The following is a 27,421-nucleotide window of genomic DNA, read 5'->3' as shown; positions in this document are numbered from 1 at the left end:
GGTCCCCTCACTCCCAACGCAATGATTTTTCTTCTGGTTTGCCATGTCAGAGAACACCTGGCCCCTTCATTTCATCCTCCCCCGGAAAGATAGGTGATCAGGAGCTTGGGACAACAGCCTGCAGGTTCCAGCAGGGTGAAGAGAGGCCACAGGAAAGGAAAGGCGCTGCCCTTTCCAGATGCATTATCTTTGCAGGATACGTGAGGAGGCTCCATGAGATTTGTTTTCTAGGTATTGAATCCCATATTGAAATAACACATTTTCCAGTGACAACAAACAGAAACTCCAAGTAACTATTCATTCAAGTCCAGGCCTTAATAAAAACCATAACCCATCCAGCTCGAGGGTAGAAGGTGATGGGGAAGTACCAACTTGAGGGAAAAAGAAACAGGCTTTTAAGCACTCCCACCAGGAAACCCTCATCTCGCCTGGGTTTTGAAGCTCATCCTCCTTTCTGCAGAAAAAGTTGCCTCCTCCAAAAATTTCCTTCTAATTATCCCATCCCTTTCTTCCTCTGCTCCAATCTCACATAACACTCGTGGTTCCTTTCTTATGGCATCTGTGAGTCAGAGTTCAGCATAGGAAACAGAAACCACTACAGGTATGTAAAGCAGAAAAGGATTTAATGTAAGGATTTAGGGCTTACAAAATGTGGGATGGAAGGATCTCTAGAGATGGGAGAGAAATTATTACTGGAACACCACAAACAGATCTACCATAGGAGCTTCTGCATCTGAGGTTACTGACACTGCTGCATTCAAGAACCCACCACTGTATCCCAGGGAGCAGGAAGCCAGGCTCGCAATGGCTGCAGCTACTGCCTCTCAAACCCCACAAAGCTGGGGGCCAAGCACTGAGTGGAAGGAAAACATCATATGTCCATGAACCTTATTTTCATCAGAAAACAGCAAAAGAGCAGAAAGAAGTCTTCTGCTTCACTTCCACATTCTAAATTTTGCCTAAATGTCTGTAATTGACAGAGTCTAATTTTTTTGTAAAACACTAACTTGCAAGGGATGCTGAGAAATTTAATTTTTAGCTGTCCAGCCTCTTGGGTATGGTAAGATACCCTAGAAAGAGGATTGAGCAAGCCACACTACAGGTTCCACTACAGGAATTTTCCATGTAATGCATCCTGTGTGGGTTTTGTGTGTCTAACCATCCCTCAGTTCCTGGAGGACAGGGATCATGGATTCCACATCCCTCAAGGCTACAAGTCTTGCAAATGAGAGGTCCTTGCTAAGGATGGACAAATAACTAAACCATGGAGTGCTTTAGCTGTTTTAATATTTTCTTACTTTGCGTTCTCATTTTTTTCATGCATTCAACCCCCTTAAAGGAAATGTTGGTTAATACTTCTTGGGGATGCACCCAAGGGGAGACCAGAGGGCTGGGTATATTCATTCCTCAATTAGTGGGTTGATTGTGTCTTCAGAACTGATCCCCAGTCAGGGTTCTTTCCCCAAGAGACATTTGTGCCCATGAAACTCAACCAATAGGAAACTAATTTCCTGTGAAAGTGGAGGCCAACAAATCTTTCTCACATGGTCTATCATTCCATTTTGGCAGCAGACCACCTCCACATTAGTAAGCAAGCACCTTCTACATTATTCTTTGTTGTTGCTAGGAGGATTAAATAAGATAATATAAGTAACAGTACCTAACACATCGTAGGTATGCCTTAAACATTAGTTACTTCCTTCCCCCAAGAACCATCTTCCATAAAAAATATATTTTTCCGGATTTCTACTAAGAGACCATCTAATCTGATCCTTGAAGAAGTATTAATGGCTAACATATTAATTATCTACCAATGTGTGACAAATTGCCCAAATTTAGCAATTTAAACAATAATAAATATTTATTATCTTCCCAATGTCTTTGGCCAGGGATCCAGGAGCAGCTTAACTAGGTTGTTCCGGCTTAGGATATCTAATAAGATTGCCGTCGAGATGTCAGGCAGGGATGTTGTCATCTGAAGGCTTGACTGGGGCTGGAGGATCCACTCTCAAAGTGGCTCACCTGTATGACTGGCAAGTTAATGCTGGTTGTTGGCAAGAGGTCTCAGGTCCTCTCCATGAGGGATTCCATAAAGCTGCTTGAGAGTTGTCATGACAAGGCAGCAGTTTCCCCCAGAGCAAGTGACCCAGGAGAGCAAGGTTGGAGTGGCAATGTCTTTCACAACTTAGCTCCAGGAGTCATAGACCATCAAGGATCATTAAGGGCCACCTTGGAGGCTGGCTGCCACACCTAGTAAGAGCCTAATAAGTAGCTCTTCCAGTCACTATAGTTGTGCTTTGGGAGGGATTTTGAATATCTCAATGCAACAGTGTGAGATATCCTTAGAGATGCTTTTATCTCTGTCAACATTTTAGCTCTGGAGTGCATTCATGAGACACTCAGAAAATATGTGAAGAATGAATAAATTTGTCCTTTAAGTAACATATAGGCATACCCAAACATGGACAACTCAAGGGAGACAGTATCTATGCACCTTTCTTTCAAACATATATGTGTGTGGATTATGTATTATGTGTATGTGATAAAATGTTGTCATCCACTAAATGAAAAAAACAAAGAATTTAGGAATATATAAGCTATGAGAAAAGAACTAGGGATGATCACTGAATTCCTTTTACATATATGTGTACACACATACATTCTCTCTCTCTCTTTCTCCATATATGTGACAGATGTGAATTATAATTATAGAACAAAATGATATCAACCTTGACAAAATAAAAAGGATAATAGATATATTTATTATTAATAAACAAATTATTATTTATTATCTAATAAATTAGGTGATTATTAATAAATTATTTAAGTCAATTAATGATTTGATTTTTATTGAATAATTACTACATTAATTTAGAAATTTTCAAATTTTTAAAAGTTTAATTTTAAAATAGTAATCATTAATTTAATGAATTTTTAAGGCCTGGCACGGTGGCAGGTACCTGTAATCCCAGCACATTGGGAGGCTAAGGCAGGAGGATCACTTGAGCCCAAGAGTTCAAGATCGGCCTGAACAACATAGAGAGACCTCAAATCTACAAATAAATTTTTTTTTAAATTATCCAGGCATGGTGGCATGCTCTTGTAGTTCCAGCTACTCGGGAGGCTGAGGTGGGAGGATTGCTTGAGCCCAGGAGTCTGAGGTTACAGTGAGCTATGATCAGGCCATGACACTCCAGCCTGGGCAACAGAGCAAGACCCTATCTCTAAAAAAAAAAAAAAAAGAAGGAAAATTAAATAAATAAATAATAGATAATTATGTAATAAATAATAAACAAATTATTATTTATCAATGAATAAAATTATTAGCAAATAAGAAAATAAAATTAATAAAAATTGGTAAGAGCATACAGAAAGCATTTTTCTCATTTTTCTTAGTAAGGAGGTAATCAATACCACCTAAATATAAAACCTGGAATTTTTGAAAAGATACCAAGTTCTTAATATGTTTCAAAATAGTTTTTCTGTTTTCTTAGCCTTCCAGGGTTATAAAAACTAAAAATATTTCCTGTGATGAATAAACATTTGTCTGAAGTTTAGTGGTTTCTTTAGTTTCACTTTAATTCATTTTTCTTTTGATAAATTCATGTCAAATTAAATATAATACATTTGTTTAAAAACTAGCTCATGAGGCATGATTCTGTTCCTAGGAAATTATTTTTATCTGTCCATTTCTCTTGCTGCTTGTGACTACAGACAGAGAGATATCTGGAAGGATCGTTCCCAATGTTTACGATGGCCATTTCTGCACCTGGGAAATGGCGATCATTTTTTGCTCTTTTCCTTGAACTCTTTAGTAGCTGAAGTTTCCATAGTGAATATGTAGAATTTTATGAACATGATAATGAGAGGCTTAAAATAAAAAGGGTATGATTATTTGGTGGAGCATATCATTGTCTCCATTGTCTCATTTTTAATGCACACCCTGAAAATGTTTATATCTTAATACCTCAAATGCCCCTGCAGGCGTTGTAGATGTTCAGAGGAGTGCTCTACCTGCTTCTTGTCCTAGCGGATCAGAGTGTGGACTGAATGAAGCCAACGACAGTGGGTCCAGCTCCCCACATGAGCCATTTGTCCTCTCGCAAATCTGTGATCCCCATCTACACCCCTAGCCAGAGCCGGACCCCTTGTAAAGGCAAATCTCTGACCACTGGGGTCGGACACTCCTAGAATCCTGATCAAATCCCACTTCTTCTTAGTTGACAGCAGCCACATCAGCCTCATGCATGAAGGAATTAGGAACATTACCAAAAAGACAGTGGTGGAGTGATGTGAATGGATAGGCCTAGAAGGGGGATGGACAAGCCTGTGAAATCTTAAAAACAGAAAGAAATAGGATACAGAACCCCTTAATGCCCAATTCAAGCCTCTCTTAAAAGTAGATCCTAGGAAAATGATAATATTAAAAATCTTTCTACCAAGAAGTAAGTTTTTGGCTTTCATGAATTTTTTCTATCCACAGTCTACCAGGGTTTCTCACCAAGCGTTTTGAGTGCAACAATTCCTTGTCATCTAGGCTTGTCCTGCATATTGCAGGATCTTTTGCCTTCCTGGCTTTCACCTAATAAACACTGGTAGTGCCTCTCAGTCATTTTAAACAACCAAAAGATGCCCCTCCACCTCCATTTCCTACCCCTACTCTCCAGTGGAAACCACTACAACCCCATCCCTGGGCATTTGCAGTTACTTTCTGGTTTCCATTAAAGCAAAAACAGCTTTTTCTTTCTCATCTTTGAATCCCCTGTGACAGGCATATAGTAGATGCTCAGAAAACACTTTGTAATGAATGAACAACACCCAGCACATGATCTGCTATGGAGAAATCGATGCTTTGGGAAGATTAACCTTCCTAAATACTTACTTTAGCAAACCCACTCTCTCTAAATCCCTGGCAGTTGGAGTCTTTAGAGCTTGGGAACAACCCCAGAAAAGAAGGGAGGAGGGAGGCAGAAATGACACTTGTTGACACCCACTGCACACCAGGCAGTGCACTGGGCCCTGCGCTAGTCCTCATAAGACAAGGAGGAATCCGGGCCCAATATGGCGCCGTCGTAAGTGGTAGAGCTGGAATTTGGCTCTTCTCTGGAGTCTCTGCTCTCTTTGTTCCACCCCCTGTGACGTTCCCCTGGGTTTTGCTCATCAACGCTCACCCTCCTTTTAGAAAACACATCTTCAGTGATTTCACAACAAGCTCAGTTTATTTTCCCGGGATGTCCAGACACATTCCATCCCTTCAGAATCTGGTTGTTTAAATATAGCCAACTTATCTGCCGCATTACCTCAGTCAAGCTTTACAGGGGTCAGGCAACAAGCATCTTGGCAAATGCCTCCAGCCACTTCCAAAATGCACGCATTCCTTAATGCTCAATTAATGCAACCCTACGTGGCTTCTTTGGGAATCTGAAGAAAGCTCATTTTGTACATCTGGGTAGGCGTGAGGGAGGGAAAGGGTGGAATCAAGCTGGAGTTGTCAGTTCCCTTCTCCACGCCAGGTCCCCTCTGCATTCCCCTCTGGGCTAGCTGGTCCAGGAGATGTCTGTGTCCAAGTGCAGCTGGTTTTCCAGAAGCCAGGGGGCCATGGAACAGAGGAGCCTCAATGCCTCTTTGCAGGGAAGATGGTTGCTCCATCCTTCAGGGGATGCGTGGAGGAAGGGAAGGAGGAGGGAGGAAGCCCCACCAGGGAGCCTCCAGCAGCTGGAAGTCCGTTGTCTCCTTCCAAACAGGGGCAGGTGTCCCGGGAGCATGCACCTGTCCCCCGCCCCATCCGCATTTCAGCCTGGTTTCACTTCCTCCTTGGTATCTCCCTTGCCACCACGCTGCCACTGCTCCTGCACTGTGGCTTCATTTTCTCTTCTCTCCTCTCCTCCTCGACTTCTTTCCTCCTTGTTCGTCCTCCCTTCTTTCTTGTGTCTGTCTAAAATCCTCCAATCTGTCCACTCTTTTCTTCCTTTCTGCCAATCACAGTTATGTTTCCCTCCTCACTGCCTCCACAAATTCCCCTTTCTTCCCCAAATGGGTCTTTCTCTGTTCACTCTTCTTTGGCAGGGCACACACTTGTGTGACTACTAGCGCTCTTCAGTCAAGCCTGCACCCCCTGCCGCCAGCATTCCTCACTGAAGTTCAAGGCAAGACTCCCTGCGGGCCCTAACTGAAGCCTCCTAATTCTGGTTCACCCCCTCATAGGTCCAAATGGCCCAGACTTCTGTCCTCTTCAAGGTCGGGCAAATCAGTAACCCATCTGTCTGTCCTCTCTGTGGTCTTGTGCAGGTTTGTAAAGCAAAGGCATTCCATTTAGATATTTCAAACACTGAGCGAGCCTCCATTTCCATAGGTGATACATTTTTATGTCTGAAATTGCGCCCCACCTACAACTGGCTTCCTCAGGAGCGTGCTTGCTACGGCCCTGAGCAGGCTGCATGGGAAGCAAGGATTTCACTTCCACAGACTGAGACATACACTGAAAAAGACTGGGGTGCTTGCCACCTCCTTTCCTCTGGACATAGAGGATGTAAACGGTGTTTAATTAAAGCCATAAATCTAGCTTTTGTTTTGGTTTGGTTTTGCCGTTGCTAAACCTAATCTGATTTTGCTCATTTACTGAATGCCTTGACCACCCAACAAAAATTCTGAACTAAGTGAAGATAGTTTCCAGGCCCTCTCCCACCATCCGCCACCCACTTCCCATAGCTGTCTACACCCCCAGCACTGCCCAGTTACACCCCTGAGAAGCCGGTGCTCAGACTCAAGCGAGCAGAAAAACCACCCGGTGTTTGTTCCGATGCAGGCTGTGCTCTGGGCGTGGGGCTGGGAGGCTGCCTTTCTGGCAAGCTCCCAGGTGAACCTGACCCTGAGCTCCCACTCACCTGCTGCAGCAAGAACCTACCGGGTCAGGAGTTCTCGACCCTGCTGTGTGTTAACACCACCTGGGGAACTTTTAAAAATTCCACTGCCCCGGCCATACCTGAGACCAATTAAGTCAGAATCTCTCGGGGAGGGACCTGGCTTCCGCAGGGATCCACTTCTCCTGCACTTGACCTCCTTGAGGGCGCAGTCTGCCACGTCCTTTAGGCCCTTGAGCCACCACCTCTTCCTTTTAAACCTTGATCCATTTTTCCTGCACAGATGTTTATTTTCTAAAAACAGTACCGATTTGGAGTGGGGAGGAAAGGCTGTCAGTGTTTTTTAAAGCTCCCTGGATGAAGATGACCCTGTGCTGTCAAGGTTGAGGGTCTCTGCTCTCAGGACTTAAAGGAAAGAGCATTCTCGTTCCGCTGAAGGGGAAGGGGAAGGCGCGCTAGAATGAGGCTGTAGCTGAACTGGAAAGAGCGTCTCTCTCACGGTGGGTCTCAGCTCTCGTGGACAGGCCGGTGGGAGATATACTTGGGGAGTGGTGGGCTTTGTAAAGCTCCATAATCCCATCACTGCATTGAATTCCGGGTTGGCTTAGTGGGGCCACACATGCCCCTTGACGGTCTTCTTTCACCTGGGGGTCTGTTTGCTCTGACCCTGGTCTCCCCCAGCACCCACAGATCACCAGCAAAGTGGCAGCATCGCCCACTACTCGCCCATCCGTCTTCCACCAAGCCAGGATCAAAGGGTGGCTCAGGCTCCTCACGTGCAGAAAACGTGTGAGGCCAGAGATGAAGGACTGGAGGTTTACTGGGGAAAACCCACTGCCTGCCAGGGCTCCTAAGCACGTTCTGTCCTGCTGAGAGGCACCGTGCCATGGCGCGGAGGATGATGGGCACACCCCTGTGCTGCGCCAGGAGAGCTCAGCCCAGGTGGCCCCTCTGGCTGGTGCTTAAGAAAGACCTAAGATTTAGCACCAGCCCATTAAGTACTTCCCCTACCCCCAGCCAGCACTACCCTCATCCCATTCTACACACCTCCATTCTGTCTCCAAGTTGCCCATTTGCCCACCAGGAATACCGTTAACAGTCTTCTGACTCTCAGTTTTGCCTGCGTAAGAAGCTCTTGAGACAGCACCTGATGGGATCTGTCCCAATTTCCACACCCTCCAGGGACAGCCCTGCTGAAAGGAAGCAGAGGGGCTGCACGCCACCCCAGCTTGCATGTGGGAAGACTCAGCCTCACAGCAGGTCCAGTGCCTGAAAGGAGATGTGTGCTTGCATATATTGAACCCAAACACCAAAAGCTTAAACTACATAAGGCCAGGCTCCAGGGAGAATCAAGGACCCACTTGCCCATGGTCACTGCAGGAAAGACAGAGGTGTCCTCAGGGAAGAGTCCAGGGCCCCATGCAAGGGGGTGAGTTCATGCTGTTGTGCAGAGCCCAGGTCTGGGCACTGGGACCCTGGGTCAGTCCTAGCTCCTACGTCTACTTGCTGTGTGACTCCAGGCAGGTGCCCTCACTTCTCTGGGCCTGCCAAATGAGAAGAGCGCCATCTGCCCCTCTCTTCCAAACATGGGATCGTTTGAGGAAACCAATGCAGATAGAGGAAGGAAAGTGCTTGTAACATGACATATTATGTGTATGATCGTTCAAAACAACACAGAATTTGTAGAATTTGTAGTTTTCAATCTCCAGTGAATACTTCACTCATTCATCAAATGTTTATTGAGCACCTACTGTGGGCAAGATACTGTACTACAAGGAAGACAAGGAATCTGCCCTTAAGGGGTTCCCGTCTGTCCGGGAGAGGTGAGACATGCACATAAACAGCAATGACAGAGAGCCAAGGCCTCGACAGACGACCGATGGATGACAAGCTCTCAGGCCGGTCCTGCCACTCCCAGCCTCCATTTACAGGCAGTCGGTCACTCTGAGATATGCCTCCCTCCCGACCCAGGGCCAACAGAGAGGACTGCCCAGAGCTCAGTGGGGAAGAGCAAGGAAGAAGCCAGATCTGTGGGCTGGCAAGGCAGGTAACTCAGCTGGTCAGAATCCAATGTGCCCGTGACATTCCACCAGGGCAAGTTCAGCTTCTTAGACCATGCAGAGAGAGCAACACTGACACTCCCTGCCCTAATGCCTGCACCCACTTCTGGCCGTGATCACGGATGCTCGTGTTTAGTTAGCCAGAAAAACACAAAGCGAAATGCCCTCAGCTCCACGTCATTCATTCATTCAGCAGTCAGATGTTAAAAGCCTTCTTGGATGCCAGCCCCCAAGATGTTCAGCCACACTCACAGAAATACATCAACAGCAAAGCAAGCACGAACGATTAAAGCCACTAATGTTTACTGGCTACTTATTACCAGGCACTGCGCTAAGCAACTTGCACGCATTATTTCTTCTAAAACAGCCCTAGGAGGTAAGCACTAGTATTGTCCTCATCTCACGGATGGGCAAACCAAGGCACAGAGAGGTTGTAGGGCTTCCTGAAGGATGCACAGCTAGTAGGTGGGGGAGCCAGGATTTAAATCCAGGTAGTCTGTCTCCATGATACCACTTCTGTTCCATAGCACTAAAATTGACTACCCAAAGTCACCTTGGGGTAGCTCGTAGTGTGTGTGAGTGTGCATGCGTGCGTGTGACGGAGAGAGACCACATGGGCCCGAGGAGAAGTCAGGGTGCCCATGGGAGGCCAGGAAGGCACCCTGCTGATGACAGAGCTGGGGCATGAGCAGGATCTGAGTAAAGGAGTGCAATATTCGGGCATGCAGAACCGAGCTGGAGGGAGCCGTGGGACCAGAGAAGCTGCCTGCCTGGATCCGGGACCCACGATACAGAGAGGCTGCAGCCGGGCTTCAGCACAGGTGGAACCCCCTGGGTAGAACTGTGGGAGACAGAGAATAGATGTTATCGTCAGAGCATCTTAACTTCTGCCCCTAAGTATCCTGAGCTGATGGGAGAATGGACACATTACCCCTAGGTGGTCTGGGAGCACAGCATGAACCGGCCCCCTGCAGACTCAAAATTTCTTCCCAGAAATTTTTATTTTAAAATAGAAAGGGTTGCATTTGACTTTTTTATAAGCCATATTTGCTTAAATATGCAACTATTGTTCTATATTATTTCACAACCAGTCCAATAGGCATTGCAGAAAACTGTGCTTCTCTGCACATGGCGCATTGGAGGCAGAGCTTCATTCCCAGGAGCAAATATGCCCAGTTCAAGGAGCAAGAAACTCAGACACAGAGCACCTCAGAAGTGTTTTCAGCAGTGGCATGATGAAGTAGTGTTTAAAGATAATTTATCCATCGCCAGTGGCAAGGCAGAGAGGGACTGGGGTGCCTGAAGTTGGGGAGATCCACTAGAAGCCGACCTGGGTGGGGGAGGGCCTGGCCCGAAGGGAGAAAGGGCCGATATGGACAGATGGCCTTGAAGGAAAACTTGAAGGCTCAGCTATTGCTGTTGATGAGACAGAGTGAGCAGGCGCTCAATATATACAACATCAAACGGTCACCCCACTTTAAAGTGTCAAGTGACAAGGGCGTGCCAAGCTCCTGCAAGGTCCTTCCAGACACAAGCTAGTATCTGAGCAGGAGCCTCAAAGGCAGGTCCTCTTCACCCCCAGCAGAGCCCCTGCAGGCTCCTCCCAGCCCCATGCCAGGCTGTGGTTAGAGTCTCTGCTGTAGCACCCCAGTCCTGGCCCTGCGGGAGAAACCACAGAGATAGAGCCCCAGGCCTGCTGGCCACCAGCCGTCTCTAACCTCAGACAGTCTCAGATGGCCCAGAGGAGGTTATGCTGCCTCTGACTCCTGCGCCACCCAGCGTGACCCATGGCCCCAGTGAGTCAGGCTCCTCTTGGCCCAGATCAGCCTTGTTGGGCTGAAGCTGCCAAGAAAAGCTCTGAGCCACCCCTAATAAAAGACAGCACTCAGCCAGCCTCTTACACAACCCAGCCCTGAGCAAGGCACTCTCACTTAGCCCAGCTGCTGGCCTGTTTACCTGCCCTATCCTCCTTGCGACCAGGCCTCTCCTGGATTCATCCCCTCCCTGACCTCCCTAGGCTGTGACCCACCAGCCAGGGGTCTAGTCTGTCCCCATTTTAGCAGCTTTATCAAACGTCCACCCAGCCCTGCACACCTGATTTCTAACTTCCAGCAGCATTCCCCGGTTCAGGGATCAGCATAGCCCCTGCCCCCAGGGACACGGCCTGGCTGAGCAAACTCCTTTTAGAGTGAAGCTGTCACTGTGATCCTGGTGGCATGATGGCAGGGAGTCTGGGGCCTTGTCTGGGGAGCCAGGCTAAACAGAAATCGAGACGACTGCCCTAGATAAAGGAAGGCTTAGGATCAATCTCTGAAGTGCTCTTGGGTGGGAAAGGGAGTCCACGTGTCCTATGCAGACTTGATGGACAGAACTGGAACCAGCCAGGGGCACAGCTCCAGGGAGTTCATGTCAGCTCCGTAGATACAAGGGTTTCCAGCAAGCAGAGCTGTTCACGACAAGAACAGCCTGCTTCATGGGGTTGTGGGACCCCAGCCAACAGAAGCTAGATCTCCATCTGTCAGACATAGAAGAGGATGGATTCCTTCCTCGTTGGAGAGAGGGCAAGGAACAATCCTTTCAATCCTAAGGTGGTAGAAATTTATAGAAATGCTTCTTGCATCAATTGCGAGGTCTTGGGCAAAATTAATCAATTCAACAAATATTTTGGAGAACCTGCTAATCACTTTTCCTTCTCCAGAGCTGCTGTGACCTCAATAACTCAGTTGGTTAGAAGATGATATAAGTGAGGCCATTTGAGATTCACCCCCAGATGGCCAGCCCACTGCTATACTTAAACCCAAGGGACCCTGGGGCGAGAGGAAGGTTTGACTCTGCACTAATTCACACCAACAATTCAAGAAACCCTTCCAAGTATGGGCCCTTTCCCACCCATGGCAGCAGGAACATGCTAGAAGGACACAGCTCCTCTCCATTGGGCATTGGCATGTTTCTGCATTCCCACTTGGAATGGATGGGCTTTAAGAGAAAAGAGTCAAGAGAAGAATTTGAAAATTAGTACAAAAGAGCAGCAGCCATATTTTCTAAACACTGGAAGAATTTGGGTCCAAACCTAGGGACCAAGGACTCCTCACTGTCTGGCTCTGACGACTTCGTTTGGTCTTTGATTGCCTGATGACATCTCTCCCATGCTCCAGCAGTGTCCGCACTGGGACTTCCTGGCCCAAACCAAGTATTTTCTCAGACATTTCTTTGGCCTGGAGCATGTGCCTCTCTCTTGCCTGCTCAGCCAAGTCCTGATGTGAAAGTTGAGCCCCGTCTCCCCAACGCCGGGAGGGCAGGGTAGCTGCTCTGTGCGCTCCAGGCTGCCCAAGCACTTCCTCCCCAGCACACAGTGCCTGTTCCCTGCTGTCCCCCGGCCACCAAAACGTGAGGTCTTTCCAGGCAAGGCCTGGGCCTTCCAGCTCTGATCCTTCCGGGGTAGCCCACGGGCGCGCAGTTGGTACTCAACAAGGAGGGTTCTTGCAGAGAGGGTGGAAGAGCTGGTCTGTTTTAGGAGCCGCTTGCCAGACATCCGAGGCCTGGCTTTTTGGAGAGCCATGGGGCTGATCCAAACAGCCCTCTCTGTCCCTATTTCTGAGGGAGAAGAGGAGGCGTGGGCAGCCGGGAGAGGCCGAGCGCGCCAAGCGGATCATTATGTGTTCTTGGAAGCAGGTTTAATGGACTGGCGCTGAGCTGAGCTGGGAACGGGCTCTGAGGCCCCGAGCCGGGACGTGGCTGGAGCAGGGATTTCACATCCAGTCCTAACAAGTGGCGACGCCTCATGGAAACTTTTGAAAGGCGTCCTGTTTCAGGACAGCCGGCTTGTGCTTCAGCTGGCCGCTCTGGCCATCCCTCCCTTCCATTTGGGAGCTTGAGAAAAGGGGAAAACTGAAATCACTGAGCGCCCACTACGTGCCAGGAACCAAGTCAGCACTCTCACTGTCCCGAGAGTCCTGCGATGCCCTTTGGAGAGGGAGGCAGGGAGGCCCACGCAGCCCTGCGAGTGGCAGAGCAGAGAGTGACGCCGCAGCAGCTCAGCCTCGCAGCCTGCGCTCTTCCCAGACACGGCGACCTTCTGTTCACAAGGCCATTACTGCTGCACTTCTTAGCCCTGCCCCAAAGCCAAAGCCAAAGCTGCTCCATTTTAACAGGATAAACATTCCCATGGCAGAAGAAGGCTGTGTTCCCTAGAGGGGAGGTGAGCCGGTCGTTCCTGCTGAAGACAGACACGTGGGCTTGAGAAACAGAACGCTGGCCCGAGTGCTGCTGCCCGGACCTTGAGGGCCACACAGCAGCTCTGCACGGCCCAGCTGGGGCACAACAAGGCAGGTGGAGTAACAGAGGAGCCCAGGGCAGGGAATTGGGTCTAATCTTGACTCTGCACCAAGCTGCTTGCTTTCTGGGTCTTTGCATCCTATCTGAATAGAAATCACAATGAGGTGAGCTTGCTTTGGAAAGTGCAGAGAGTTTAGCCATATACAAATCAATTCCTATTTTGCTTTTCTAGGCCTTGATTTCTCTGTAAATGGGAATGTTATCTGCATTTTGGAGAGACTCAAAAGAGTTGGAGAAAGTACCTTTTAGGAAAGCACTCCAGAGCGTCCTTCCCTTGTGCCGTCATTCATGTCTTAATTCATTAAACATTTATCAAGGGATTATTAGGTGTCAGGCTTTCTTCTGGGTGGCACAAATATAGAAATTTAAAAGATAATAGTCCTTGTTATTAAAAGGCTCCTAATGTATATACATTTTTTAATCAAAAGAAATATTAAAATGTGTGAAGTTTTGTGATTAGAAAATAATTCCTGAACATACTCATTCTCAATTCCTGCCTATACACCTGCGCCCCATTACTTAAAAAAAAAAACAACTATATTTTCTTGATTATATGATCTATGTTGTTTTCATATTTTAACATTTCTGAAATCAGGATGCATATTAAAATTATGATTGGCAGCATTTTCTTCTTTCTTGCTGATAGGTAAAATAATGACATATCTGGTAGTTGATAATATCTTGGATCCAAAGAAGTGTGTTTAGAATAAAAACTTTTATCATTATCATTTTCAACTAGGCTTTTAGAAGATTTCACAGCCCCTGAATTTAACACAAGGTCTTTCCAGAACATTTCTAGTTCATCCAGATGTGTGGTGTCATGCAGACCACGTGTCTAGATAATCCAGTTGTCCCGGCTTACTTTTCATGTGATTGGCTTGGAGGGAAATTTTTACCAATGGTCCGGGGATGCTGTATCACCTTTTGGCCACCAGAGGGAGAGAGTGCACTGGAGAGGGACAGGTTCTCAGGCCTGTTGGATTTCGCTCTCCTAAACTTTTCCAGCAAGCCCCCTCGATGCTGATGCCGTGTCCCCACTTCTTACTGGAACTCCACCTACAGGGTCAGAATAGAAAAAAAGGCACCGGTTCTAAAGCTATGGCAGTAGCAGAGTTGGTTGGACCCGAATGATGTTTGCAGACCCTCCCAAAAATTAGCTATGGCTTAATGAGCTCCTCCTGGGTGAGGACAGGTGCTAGACACGGCAAGGAGTTCTGCCTCCTGGAAGTGCAGGGCTGATGGGTGACCCCCCCGCTGTTCTTAAACCACTGAAGACTCCTGAGACCCATGGGGATTTGTAAAGTTCTCCAAGGAAGTGTTCCCCATCGGGCAGTCACTGTAGCTTTAGTTACAATCCGTTCCTCCCTCCCATCTTTCCTTCCTTCCTTAAATATTTATTTACTGAACTCCAACTACATGCCAGGCACTGTGCTAGGAGCTGGGGATCCAGCAGTAGACAGAGCAGAGGAGGTCTCTGTCCTCATGAGTCTTAAGTTCTGTTGGAAAGATAGAAACTACACAAATAAATATACAAATCTGCTATAAGGAAAAATACTGAGTCCCATGATAGTACATGACAGGAGAACATTGGAGGGGGTGGGGTCTGGGAAGGCTTCTCTAGCAAGTGATGATTGAGACGAAGCCCAAAGGAGGAGTAGGGGCTGCGAGGGAGAGTGAGGGGAGGCCCTCTGGCCACTGGACCAGCATCAGCAGAGGCCCTGCCCTAGAGAGTGCTCAGTACCTGCTAGGCACTGCAAGGAGGCCAGTGCAGAGCCCAGAGTCACAGGGCAAGAGAAGCGCAGGACCAGCCAAAGCATGATGGGAGCCCAGCAACGCTGAGCCTTGTGCACTGTGTTAAAGACATGCTCTTTCATCTGAAATTGTTGAAGGGTTTTAATCCACCGACACGAGTGGATTTGGATGTTAGTATGGCAACTCTGCCCTGCAGAGCATGGCTTGGAGGAGAAATCTGAGAAAAAGTGGGGATTTGGGAAGGCAACATTATGAGTTGTTTCAGCATATTAACTTTAAGCTACTTCTGGAACATCCATGTGCAAGTGTAGAGTAGACAATTGAATCTATGAGTCCAATCCTTGTGCGGTGTCTGCAGCGGTGGGTGTAAGACTGGTAGCACCCGTGTTAGGGATCTGCTTCTCTTAGCCCCCAGTCATACTGGATCCATGTGTTTACAAAGGGGAGAGTCATGCACCCCTGACTACCACGATAAGATGGTACACAGGGCAATATGAAAGGTAGAAAAAATATTTCAGTGACCAGAAAAAGAAGAGAGACTTCTAACTAAGTGGTGAGGGAAATCTTCACAGCAGAAATGGACTTGGGGGGCTGGGAGGGATTCTGAAAGGTAAGGGTCACGTGGGCGGAGGAATGCCCCCCCCCCCCCGGCCCCTCTGGCAGCGCACGCTGCAAGAACAGCAGGTCCTGTGTGAGTCACTGCTCTACCCCAGGACAGACCTCACGCTCCTGGGGGCTCAGCCCAGCCTCCGCCGCGTCCCTCGGGGCCCCGTCCCGACTCACTAGTCCCTTCCCTTTCCCGCTCACCAGGCACCCGGTAGATGAGCGGCCACCCCTTGAAGGAGATGTCTGACAGCCACAGCAGCCCTCTCCTGCCAGAGCCTCTTTCCAGCAGGTACAAACTCTACGAGACGGAGCTGACCAGCCCCAGCTGGCCCTCAACCTCCCAGGACACACACCCGGCTCTGCCCCTCCTGGAGATGCCGGAAGAAAAGGTGAGGAATGTCCCTCCCAGGTAGGGGTGGGGAGGACAGGGGGAAGGTGGAAGATGCTGCCTTTCCGGCTTCTCGATGGGCTTGTGACACTGAGAAGGTGCCACGGCCCCCAGTCAGTACGTGGTGACGCCACAAAGGGTCTTACGTGGCCTTCAGTAGAAAATGTGGCTCCGTGTGAGACATGCTGTTAAGGACAGGTAGAGAATACACACACTCACACACCAGTCTTCCAACCCATCTCCAGAATCTTCCCCTTTAAACCCGCCTCCTCGTCACGTCACGCTATTGTCTCCAAAAGCAAGGCCTTTGCTAACTCGCAGGCCATTAGCATTCTCTGAACACAGAAGCACGGAGGCAGACTGGCTGCCACCGCCACAGTGGAGAGGGACACGAGACGGCTGGGACAGCCCTGCAGAGCTGTCCTGACTTGGGCCGAGGAGGTTTCATGTATTCACTCATCCCCACCTTGAAATTATAATAGGCGCCGGATCTGACACACATATGCATAATGTCACGATTTTTTTTTTTAGTATTGTGATAATGGCATTTCAGTATGGTTGGTTTTCTTTGCAATCTGTTTTATTTTTGCATTTACAAATATTATTCTGGAAAGACGTGCATGGGCTTCACCAAACCGCCAAAAGGGGCCCGTGGCACAAAGGATCAGGACACCCTGCTGTGAAGAATGCACAGTCTCCCGGGAAGGGCAGCTAGCGGCACGGGGCACTCCACACAGCATCAGACAACGGGCATGTGTTTCACCCGTTGTCTCAGGATTCTTTATTATCAAAAAACTGGACTGTCCCCTCTGTCCCCAAATGCCTCTGCTCTCAGAAAGCGGTGTTATTTTTCTCGTTATGGCTTCTCCTGAAAGGATCTCCGGTCATCCAACGAAGACAGTCACGTTGTGAAAATTGAAAAGCCCGTTGAAAGGAGTAAACGGCGAGAAAGTGACGTGGCCCGTCCAGGCTCCGCAGGCCAGTGTGGCATCAGCCTCTCCCAAGTGGTGGGCTACCTCACGGGCGACATGAAGGAGTACAGCAGCTGGCTGGAAGGTAGGCGAGCGCCCAAGGGGAGGCAGCCCCCCAGGCCAGGGGCTCAGCCCGCCCTCTAGTTTGGCGGAGGAAGCTGCTCCCTCGCAGGGAAGGCTCCCACAGCTGGGGGGCCGCAGCCCTGGGCTGGCTCTGGTGGGTGTCATACACCCTACTGCCCCGGAATTCTCATGGTTTCAGAATTCAGCACATTTCACTGATTTTAGTTCTTTGCAACTTGTTCATGCCTCCATGAAATAGATATAAGCCCTCCCCATTAGCAGCACACAAGCCATTTCCCAGGCAAGCTGAATGGCCATTCCTTCACTTGTTCCATGGCCATTTATTACGCACCTATTATGTGCCAAGAAAATATTGGCATCACCCTTCCCCAAGTCTCAGAGTTCTTTCGTTTTAACGTCTTCCTTCACTAAATGCTGCAACCAACATCATACCCTCCCCTCTCCCACTTTCACCCCCACCTGCACAGGTTGTCCTGGAAACCAGAGAGGCAGAATATACCTCCTCTCTCCTACACCTGGCTTCCTCCAGGCCCTGACTCAGAACTGATTTTCACAGCTGGGCTAAAGTGATTTCTTGCCCGGCTACTTTTCTTTGGGCCACTTTCTCTGCTGCTCAGATACCAGCCCTCAACTGAGTCATCCAGCACTACAAAAAAAGAGTTTCCTTCCCTCCCCACCCCTTCTTGTGGACCAATAAATTTCCCTTGGAATGCTTCTGGGGCTTCCTCGCCAGCCAAGCTGATGGCTGGAACGGCGTTAAATTGGTCTCAGCACGACACCGCTGTCTGCATGGCAAGAACTACCACCCACTGCAGAGTGATTGCTGGGCCACTCGGAGACTTGGGCTGGGTGCCAGTACCCCCCACCCCATGCCCCCCCACAGGCTGAAGGAGGGGAAATGTCCTGACTTGCACATCCCTGTTTGCCTTGGTTGCCATGCCAACCAGTGATCAGCGGGGCTGACCTGCTGATGGCTCTTGGTCTCTTCCAGATAAGCACCTGGCCCTCCAGTTCACAAACTGGGTCCTGAGGGGGGCCGCGCAGGTGATGCTCGTCAACAACCCTCTCAGCGGGCTCATCATCTTCGTCGGGCTCCTGATCCAGAATCCCTGGTGGACCATTGCTGGGGCCCTGGGGACTGTGGCCTCGACCTTAGCTGCCCTCATCTTGAGCCAGGACAGGTGGGTCCCTCTCTGTGGGAGGGGGCTGCATTTTTGGCAAGATGTTTCGGGCAGACAGGTGCAGACGTGTTTGCCTGAGTGACCAGCCAGCCTTATCCTACCAGCCAGACCAAGTCTCCTGGGTATCAATTTGCACAGGTCACTGGCAGCCCTTGCAGAATTAAACTGCTCCTGCTCACAGTGCCAGGCTCCCTTTGACTGTAGAGCCTTCTGGAAACACTCCCTCTGAGGGAGGTGCAGAGCAAGCCCTAAGCTGTTCTTCCCTCATGGAGCCTCCCATGTAATTGAGGGAGAGAAGAGTAACAGGCAAGAAATGTCTCAGAATAATACAAGATGGCATAAAATCGCGGGTTCAGAGGAGACGGACATCACCAGGTGTGGGGAAGATGGGGCAGGGGATGGGAGAGAAGGCGAGAAGAGAGGGGAGGACAATAAGGGAGGGAAGGGACCAGTGGGGGCCAGTGGGACTCAGGGGGCAGGTGTGGGGGAGGAGCCAGCTGTGCCGAAGCCCTGCGTGGCAGGTGTGAGATCAAGTAGCAATAACAACTAGCATTTTGTAGAATTCAACCATTTCCTCAGACTTTGCCACGTATTATTCCAGTGGGCCCTGAACTTTCCCGATGGGCAGAGTCACGTTCAGCTTCAGCCCCGCCTGCTTCCCCTTCCTCCCGCACAGATTCCAGCTCAGGGGGTCTGGGAGGGGGTGTTTTTAACAAGGTTCCCCCTGGTGCTTCTGCTGGGCAGCAGAGTTTGGGAAACACTGGATTAGCCCTTATCTTCATGTGTTTAAATCTGAGGATCCCCAACCCATTTGCACATCATTAATTAATTGTCAACAGCATTTTAAAAAGTTGAAACAACAAAATATAAAATAAAACCAATTAGAGTAATCCATATGTAGTCAAGGTAAATATTACTTTGTGAAATTTTTGTTTCATTTGTGTGTGTGTGAGAGAGAGAGAGAGAGAGAGAGAGAACTAAGTTTTAATGTGTTTAATAAAATGAATTCCTTACAATGGGATTCTCTGGGAAAGATGGAAGACCACTGTTGCACTTTGTTACATGTGACTCCTACCCTACGAGGCAGACAGAGAAGGCAGCAGAGCTCACATCCTGCAATGAGGGAAAGGAGACCAGGGATGGGGGGGAGGGGACAGGTGCTCTCCGAAGGTGCCACAGCCAGTGGGTGGCAAGACTCAGGCTCAGATGCGTGATCCCCATCTATCTTCTGTGCTCGAGGTCACGCTGTCCCCATCACGGCACCTGCATGGACAATGTGGCCAGAGGCCTCTTGGTGAACTCAGGGCAGCAGTAGTAATCTTATACACACACACACACACACACACACACACGTGTACGCACACACGTGCACACACACAACTTCCCTGTGTCACACATCCACACCTCCACACCTCAGGTTTCTGTTAGATTTCCCTCTACTCTTAGCAGTCTGAGACTCCCCTGAAAAGCAAAGGGGAACTTAGCCACAGATAAGACAAAGGTGCGTAATTTTAATTATAGATCAGCAAGACAAGGGTGTGTGTATGCGTAGGCGTGCGTAGGTGTATGTGTGTTGTCATCTAGGAAGGTGCCGGCAGCTGTGTGGCTGCCTGATATTCATTGACTGAACTGACTTTTTTCCATGCTTCATTATTAAAGGAATCATCTAAATTAAGCATATTCTCAGAGCACCAGGAGGGAGGGGCACCTCCAAGTTCAAACGCAAAGTCACTCTGCCTCGTCCCCAGGTCCGCCATCGCCTCAGGACTGCACGGGTACAACGGGATGCTGGTGGGACTGCTGGTGGCCGTGTTCTCGGAGAAGCTGGACTACTACTGGTGGCTTCTGTTACCTGTGACCTTCACAGCCATGGCCTGGTGAGGAGCCTCATTCTTTCTGCTCACAGATCCTCAAGGCCCTGTGGTGCTTGTGTCTTACACCGGACAGGAACAGCATGTGCACACGGCGGGGACCTGGTGTCTCACAGCCAAGCTGATTTGTCTAGCAAGACATCATGAAAATCCATGAGCTCTGTTGCCACACAAGGGGATGGTTTGGGGATTCTTTAAAGCAGCGGCAGACCACATGTTTTTCATTGTGCTGATAATCTTCCTTGAATGACAGGCTTAATGACAAAGGCCAACATTTATGGAGTTGTTCCTACACGCCAGGCACCGTGCTAAGCAGGACGTACACAGTGCCAAGTAGGGTTACGTTTGCACACAACTTACAGAAGGAAAGACCAAGGCACGCAGAGATTGTCACTTGCCCCAGGTCCCACTCTGTGAAAGTGTCTGATGCTGACATTCTGAAGCCAGAGTCTGCAGCTTACACGCCACGTTGTGTGGGAATCGTCTGTTATGTGGCCTAACTGAGACCCAAAAGCCAAAAACTCACTTGTGATAAAAAGCAGAGAGCTTTCTTGAAGCAGAATGTTTATATGTAAAGTGTAAAATCTTTGAACTAGAAGTATCAGTTGATATCTCGCTGTGCAATCACCTCATACTGCAGATGAAATAAAAAGGTCGAGATGAAAGGAAGTTTGGAGCAATATTCAGCAAGTGCAGGGTGCGCTAGGCCATTTACACGTAGGTCCTCGGGTCCCTCGAGTTTATGGCAGGTCTGCCGGGTTTCTCGGGGTCTCAGGAGAGTCCTCACTGTCTCGGGCAACCCCGGTCCCCTACCCCCTCACTTCACATGTCAATACCACCCTGTTCCCCCATTCCGTTCAGACGTGGTGACTTATTCCTGCTCTCAGCGATAAATCAGACATGGTGATTTATTTTTAACATCTCTAAAAAGTAAATGTCTCTCTTTGGTTTCAAAGTCTGGAGTGCCTAAAACCAGTTAGTTTAATTTAGCTTAAGTACTGTTTCATTACTTTTTAGTAGCGCTTGCAAATAAATTACTACATTAAGCATTCTGGGCAATTTATTTTTCTTCTTAGGGCTTCTTTCTTAATCCACTGGGACAAAAAGCTAAGGCAGTCATTTCTGTGGGGATGTTCCTAATGCCCCTCACATGCCCCCGTGTGAAAGGGAGAGCTTGTCTTCATTTGCATACATTTGGTTTGTAACGACAGAGATTAGGCCCCTCAGCATAGCTCCTCAGCCACTCTGCACTGGGTGGCAATTAGACTTTAGTACCCCCCATCCCAACTTCCCAACTTAAAGACAAAAACCACTGAGCACCCCAGCCTGAGCTGAGCTGGGCAATGTGCTACTTCAGTACATTCATGAATCTATTTATGTAGCCCTGGAAATTCAACCCATAGGGTATAGTAGTGCCATTTTCCAGATTTATCCAATCAATGAATATTTGTTGAGTGCCTGGAACTATGTGTTGAGTGCAAGGACTATTTTAGACGCTGGGGAGCTTGGAGCTTACATTCTTCTTGGCAAAGATAGAAGTAAACTCACAAACTAGTTAATAAAAGAGATCACTTCAAGATGTGATAAGTGCTTTGAGGAAAGCAAAACAGGGTCCATGGGACGGAGAGTGACTCTAGATATGGGTGGTCAGAGAAGGCCACTCTGCAGAGGGGACGTGTGAGCCATCACTTGAATGACAAGAAGGCACCTGCCGTCTGAAGATCTGGGTGAAGGATGCTGCAGGCAGAAGCAGCAGTGTGTGCAAAGACCCCAACCGCAGAGGTGTGATGTGTTCCAGAAGCAGAGACAAGACCAGTGAGGGGAGCCCAGTAAATGGCAAAGGAGTGGCAGATGAGGGCAGAAAGGAGACAGAGCCAGGCCACGCACACCCCCTGGACCCAGTGAGCCTTTTGATTTCCGTGAGAGCTGAGATGGGAAGCAGGTAGATGGTTTTAAGCAGAGGAATGATGGGATATGGTTGAAATTTAAATAAATCACTCTACTTGCGGCATGGAGACTAGGTTTTAACTGGAGCAAGAGTAGATAACTGGAAGCGTCTGCTATAATAGCCTGCAATTGTCTGCCAGTGTTTGGACTAGGGTGAGATCCATGAACATGGCAACAAGTGAGTGGGTCTGGAGTGTATCTTAAGAAAGATAGAGGCAACAGGACTTGCAGGGAGGCTGTGGAGTGTGAAAAAGAAAAAAGGAAAAAATCCAATATACTCCCATGATTTGTCTGAGTACCTGGGTTGACAGAGAAGATGGAGAGAAAAACAGGTTAGTAGAGGGGATAAGACACAAATCAAGAGTTCCATGTGGACACATTCTACTTTGGACTTCCCAGTAAGGATGTTGAGAAGGTAACTGGATGTACAAATCCAGAACACAGTGATATGGTCGAGCTTTTGAAGGCAGAAGCATAGAGAATCTTTCATCCATGGGACTAAAGGGTACCACCCAAAAGAGAAGATTTAAAAAGAGAGGGAGAGAGAAGAACAAAGACAGAGCCACAGGATCTTCTAGCATGTAGGCGTCCGGCAGAGGAAGGGGAAAACCACCAAAGGAAACTAAGAAGGCGAAGGCGAGAAGAAAGCTAAGAAAGTCCAGTGTCATGATAGTCCAATCAGAAAATATTTCAATATGGTGGGTGGGCCCCACTGTCAAAGGAAAGGGACAGGGAATAACGGTGGATTTGGTGAGATAGATATCACTGGTGAACTGGCCAAGAGCCATTTCCATGGAGTAGTGAGGACATACCTGATTGGAGTGGGCATAAGAGAGATAAAGAGCAGAAAGACTGGGGGTAGCAGAGAAAGCCAGCCCTTTTGAGGGGCATTGCTGAGAAGGGGAGCAAGAAATGGGGCCACCACTGGAGCGGACATCAGGCTAAAGGGGAGGATGCTTAAAGGTAGAAGATACCAGAGCATGCTACATACTGATGAGAATGATCCGGAGACAGAGAAGAGACTGAAGCTGCAGGGGAGAAAGGAGAGAACATTGCAGGAGTGAAGTCCTTGAGTCAGATGGCTCCAGAGCACAGGGGGAAGAATCATCCTGGGGAAGGAGCAGGGCCACTGCCACTCTCTGAAAGAGGTGGAGAGGCAGGATGCAGGGGAACTGGGCAGGTGGGTCATGGATTTTACGGCTGGGAAAACAAAGCATTTCTCATCTTGTCACCTCTATGTCCTTAACAAAGTAAAGCCAGGTGGTTGGCTGAGATGAAAGGGAAGCAGATAGTTAAGATTTGAGAAGAAAGGTGATAATGTGAAATATTTGTCTCAGGGACGTGGAGAGTTCATTTGGGAGGGATGACATGTAGGAGGGCTTTCAGGTGGTCTTAAACACCCATTTGAGATTCATGGTCACTGCTCGAAGGGAGACCATTGAACTGGATCACATGATTGTACATTTGCCCAGCAGCTTGCTGCGTGTGTGAGATGTGGGTATGAGGTGTCCAGGGTGGCTGGTCCCCTCCAGAGGACTCGGACGCTGAGTGAGATCAGTTACCTAACACGTCTCACTCAGCCTGTACGTAGACGCGTGCGTTAGGATTTGCACTCAGCTCCATCTGTCTCCAAAATCCATTCTCTTTCCAAGGAAGAGACCAAGAAGACAGAGGGTACAAACAGCAGAAGGTTCCATTTTCCCCTGGCATTTCCCAGAATAGCTCTAAGTATTTTTGGTGGCTCTAAGCCCACAAGGCGCCTACATGCCATAGCAGCCTCCTCCTAGAAGGTCAGACTTCCAAAATGTTATCACAGCCTGAATAATAGTCATTGTACATCTTGATAATCCAAAGGCAATACATTACATTTTATAAAGATCACATTGTGTTTAGTTTTCTCAGTTTAAGAAATACGGAAATATATAGATTATTTCATAAAATATTTTATTCAAAATAAGTTATGTTATTTTTGAAATTTGTTTCTCAAAGGTGTAAGCTTAAATTGAACACCTTATTCCCATTCCCAGATCAATGGACCACTAGAGTCTTGAGGGAGCCAGGAAAGCTGTGCTAGGAGAGGGGAAGTGGACGGTACATTGGCCAGAGCTGATGAGACAGTGTAGACCTAAGGTTGGTCACGGTGACTAACCCTGTGTCTCTGCCCTCTTCAGCCCAGTTCTTTCTAGTGCCTTGAATTCCATCTTCAGCAAGTGGGACCTCCCAGTCTTCACACTGCCTTTCAACATCGCATTAACCCTGTACCTGGCGGCCACGGGCCACTACAACCTCTTCTTCCCCACAACCCTGGTGGAGCCTGTGTCTTCAGTGCCCAATATCACCTGGACGGAGATTGAGATGCCCTTGGTAAGCTATCCACACGTGGCACCACCTGGAAGAAAGGCTCCCTGGCCACCCCTCCACCCTGCTGGGCTGGACAACCCAGCCCTGAGGGGGCCAGTGTGGCATGGGTCACAGAGAAGAGATGCCTCCTGTTCGTCTTCAAAATAAACAATTAAAAAGTGGTAGGACCCAAACCCGGGTATCCTGAGGCCCAAGCTCACCCTCTTAACAACCCCCCAGCCCACCACTCTGACAACCAGTGTCCTTCTCTTCCACATCATCCAGATCTGGGTTTTGAAGAATCAATGCCATTTCCCTCTTTCTCTGTGAAACAGCAGGGGAAAAGGACTTCCTTTTTGTTTAACCAGCTTGTTGTTGTTACGTGAGAATCACAAGGAGTGCGGAGGAGGCCAGGTGCTCAGTAAATTTCCACAGCACACCTGAGTGCCCTTCACAGCAGAGTGGCAGCTGTGGCCTGGGGAGCAGCGTGCACAGAGGGCAGGCCACGCGGGAGCACAGCCCACCTGGCTGAAATACATACGGATCCTGGCGGAGGAAGCTTCATTCTAAACCCAGGCTCCTTTCCAAGGCCACTTGCTCCCTCATTCCTCTCATTCCTGACTGCTTGGGCTTAAAACCCGAGCTCCCAGATGGAAAGGTAGAAGGTGGACTCCCCGCAGCATCCCGCATTCCTCGGGTGTTAGCAAGACGTGGGGTCTTATTGAGTAGACTTCCAGCCTGTTCCCAGCATTTCAGCTGAGCTCTCTGGTCTGGTACAAAGTGTTTTCAGGGTTCCTATAAATACGATCGGGACCCACACTGCCATTCCTTTCACAAGTTTGCAGGCTCTGATCCAAACAGTGTTTGGTTACTAAACGGCCACCCAATCAAAGACAAAGGCCACCCATTCAAAGACAAAGGTGGGAAAAGCTTAAAAGCTATCTGGGACTCCTCAAGCACTATTCCCTAAAGAAATCACACTGATCCCAAAATTAAATCAAGTTGTTAAAAAGTAAAAAATTTCTTCCAAAGGAAGAAACGCGATTACTCCCAGCATCTACAGTAGATCTTCTTTAACTGGTCTCTGTTGCACATGAGACTCACCTGAGGGCCCAGTCACACCCATATCAATTAAACCAGAGTGTCTAGGGAAGGGCCAGGCATTAGTATTTGTTTAAAGATCCCAGGGGTTCCAATGCACAGCAAAGTTTGGGAACCCCTGAACTAACCACTACCTATTAATTAAGCACCTATTATATGCTTATTCTGCAAAGCCAGGGCCCCCCACTTAGGGGCTGGGTATGGATGCTTCTGAGGAACATATGGCTTCTGCTTTGAGAGCAAAAGCTTTGAGGGGACCAGAATGCACCTCCTCCCTAGACTGTCATTGGCGGTTTCAGGGCTTAAGGATTTTCTTCTAGACCTTCTGAAATTTTAGAAATATTCTACGAATATTGGAAATAATCTAGGCCATTTCAGTCAATGATTTGATCAAAGGTTACTCATCTTTTTGATGGCAAGTACAGGCTAGAGCCTCTGAGTTTGACCCCTAAAGTCTAAAGTCTTTGCCACCCTCACCGTCTCTCCATCAAGCCACAGTTGACAGGTCCTCTTTGGTGGCTACTGCCTGTTCAGTGCTTCCCTGGAGGTTGGGGACCCCTGGAAAGGAGGAGAGGCATTTCCCCTGCTCTCAAGGGGCCCTTAGCATCACAGAAAGATTCATAGTATGTGGCCATCTGGAGAATGGCCCAAAGCCTAAACATCCCTGAGCCTGACGGGGGCTTGGCGGTGTTGGAATGGGGGATGAATCATTTGGCAGTCATGTCGGATGGCCTTTCTCTGGCCAGGCTGAATTGTCCCTATTTTTGCAGTCCTTTGAGGGCAAAAAGGAAAGGAGGGAGAATGGAAGGGTGGGCAGAGCTCTGGGCTCGAGTGAGGAGCTCCAGTTTCCGGGGGGCTCTGCACCAGTTCATTGTGTGACCACGGCATGCCACGACCTCATTCCGGGCTACAGCATCCTCCTCTGTAACACGAGGAGGCCGTCCTCATAGGTGATCCTCCAGCTGTAAAATTCTATAGTTCTTTTCTCATGACCAGGTCATATAACCTCTTTGAGGACAAAGCTCTTTAGGCCATACCTAAATATTTCTAGGATTTCAAAGCTTCTGCTCTCAGAGCAGAAGCCCTATGTTCCTCCATGCCCAGCCCCCGTGTTGGGGCCCCGGCTTTGCATGAGGGGTGCTCAGATGCCTGCTAGGTGGTGGAGTGAGGAGCCGTTTGTTCCAGCTCATGCCTCCCGTGTTCTCGCACACGCTGCAGGGCACAGTCATCCTCCCGTTCCGCCCCATTACGCACCCGGGAACGGCTCACATCTGGCCCCTCGGCCTGGTCTTTGCGTTATTGCTTATGCCCCCCGTGACCTCTGTTCTCTTGACTTTGCAGCTGTTACAAGCTATCCCCATCGGGGTCGGCCAGATATACGGCTGTGACAATCCCTGGACGGGCGGCGTGTTCCTGGTGGCCCTGTTCATCTGCTCGCCACTCATCTGCCTGCACGCGGCCATTGGCTCAATCGTGGGGATGCTGGCAGGTAGGACGGAAGCGGCCCTCTGCAGAGACATCCTTGGGATAACTTTCTTGAGGGCATTTCCCCCCTGCACGCAGCAAGTGTTCTAGACTTACTCTCTTCATTGGAGTTTTAAAACACTGTCAGGGGTAGGGACTTCTTTTTCCCTTTCTTGAGTCTCCAAAAGGAGCAGATTGCAGTAGTAGGACCTGTGGAGAGATGTGAGGGGACTGGAGACCAAGGTGGGCACACACTGAGCCCTGGAACTGAGAGTGGAGGAGGGGCACGGGGTCAGGGTCAGGGGCAGTAGCCAAGACCAAGCTGGGGTATAAATGGCCCAGCACTTTGAAATTTGGGAAAAGCTAAATAGGAAAAGTTTTCTTAAAAATTAGATTGCCATTTGACAAATGTGATTTAATATCTCTACATATGCAGATATGTACATAGACACCTTCACAAA

At 48.7% G+C, this 27,421-nt stretch overlaps 1 protein-coding gene across 1 annotated transcript in view; it reads left to right on the top strand.

Annotated features, from left to right (window-relative positions):
* The first annotated feature begins 15,828 nt into the window (after positions 1 to 15,828).
* The window catches only part of SLC14A2 (solute carrier family 14 member 2), a 41,219-nt gene continuing 29,626 nt past the window's right edge, over positions 15,829 to 27,421 (top strand). Inside the window, exons 1-6 of the mRNA XM_069468033.1 lie at positions 15,829 to 16,002; positions 16,877 to 17,057; positions 18,048 to 18,237; positions 19,986 to 20,114; positions 24,227 to 24,419; positions 26,838 to 26,985. Coding sequence (XP_069324134.1) covers positions 15,829 to 16,002; positions 16,877 to 17,057; positions 18,048 to 18,237; positions 19,986 to 20,114; positions 24,227 to 24,419; positions 26,838 to 26,985 — 1,015 coding nt within the window. The remainder of the gene's footprint in view (positions 16,003 to 16,876; positions 17,058 to 18,047; positions 18,238 to 19,985; positions 20,115 to 24,226; positions 24,420 to 26,837; positions 26,986 to 27,421) is intronic.

The sequence above is a fragment of the Eulemur rufifrons genome, chromosome 5 (assembly GCF_041146395.1).
Source record: "Eulemur rufifrons isolate Redbay chromosome 5, OSU_ERuf_1, whole genome shotgun sequence".
NCBI lineage: Eukaryota > Metazoa > Chordata > Mammalia > Primates > Lemuridae > Eulemur > Eulemur rufifrons.
Note: the sequence above shows the minus strand (reverse complement) of the source record. Positions and strands in the feature narration are given on the sequence as shown.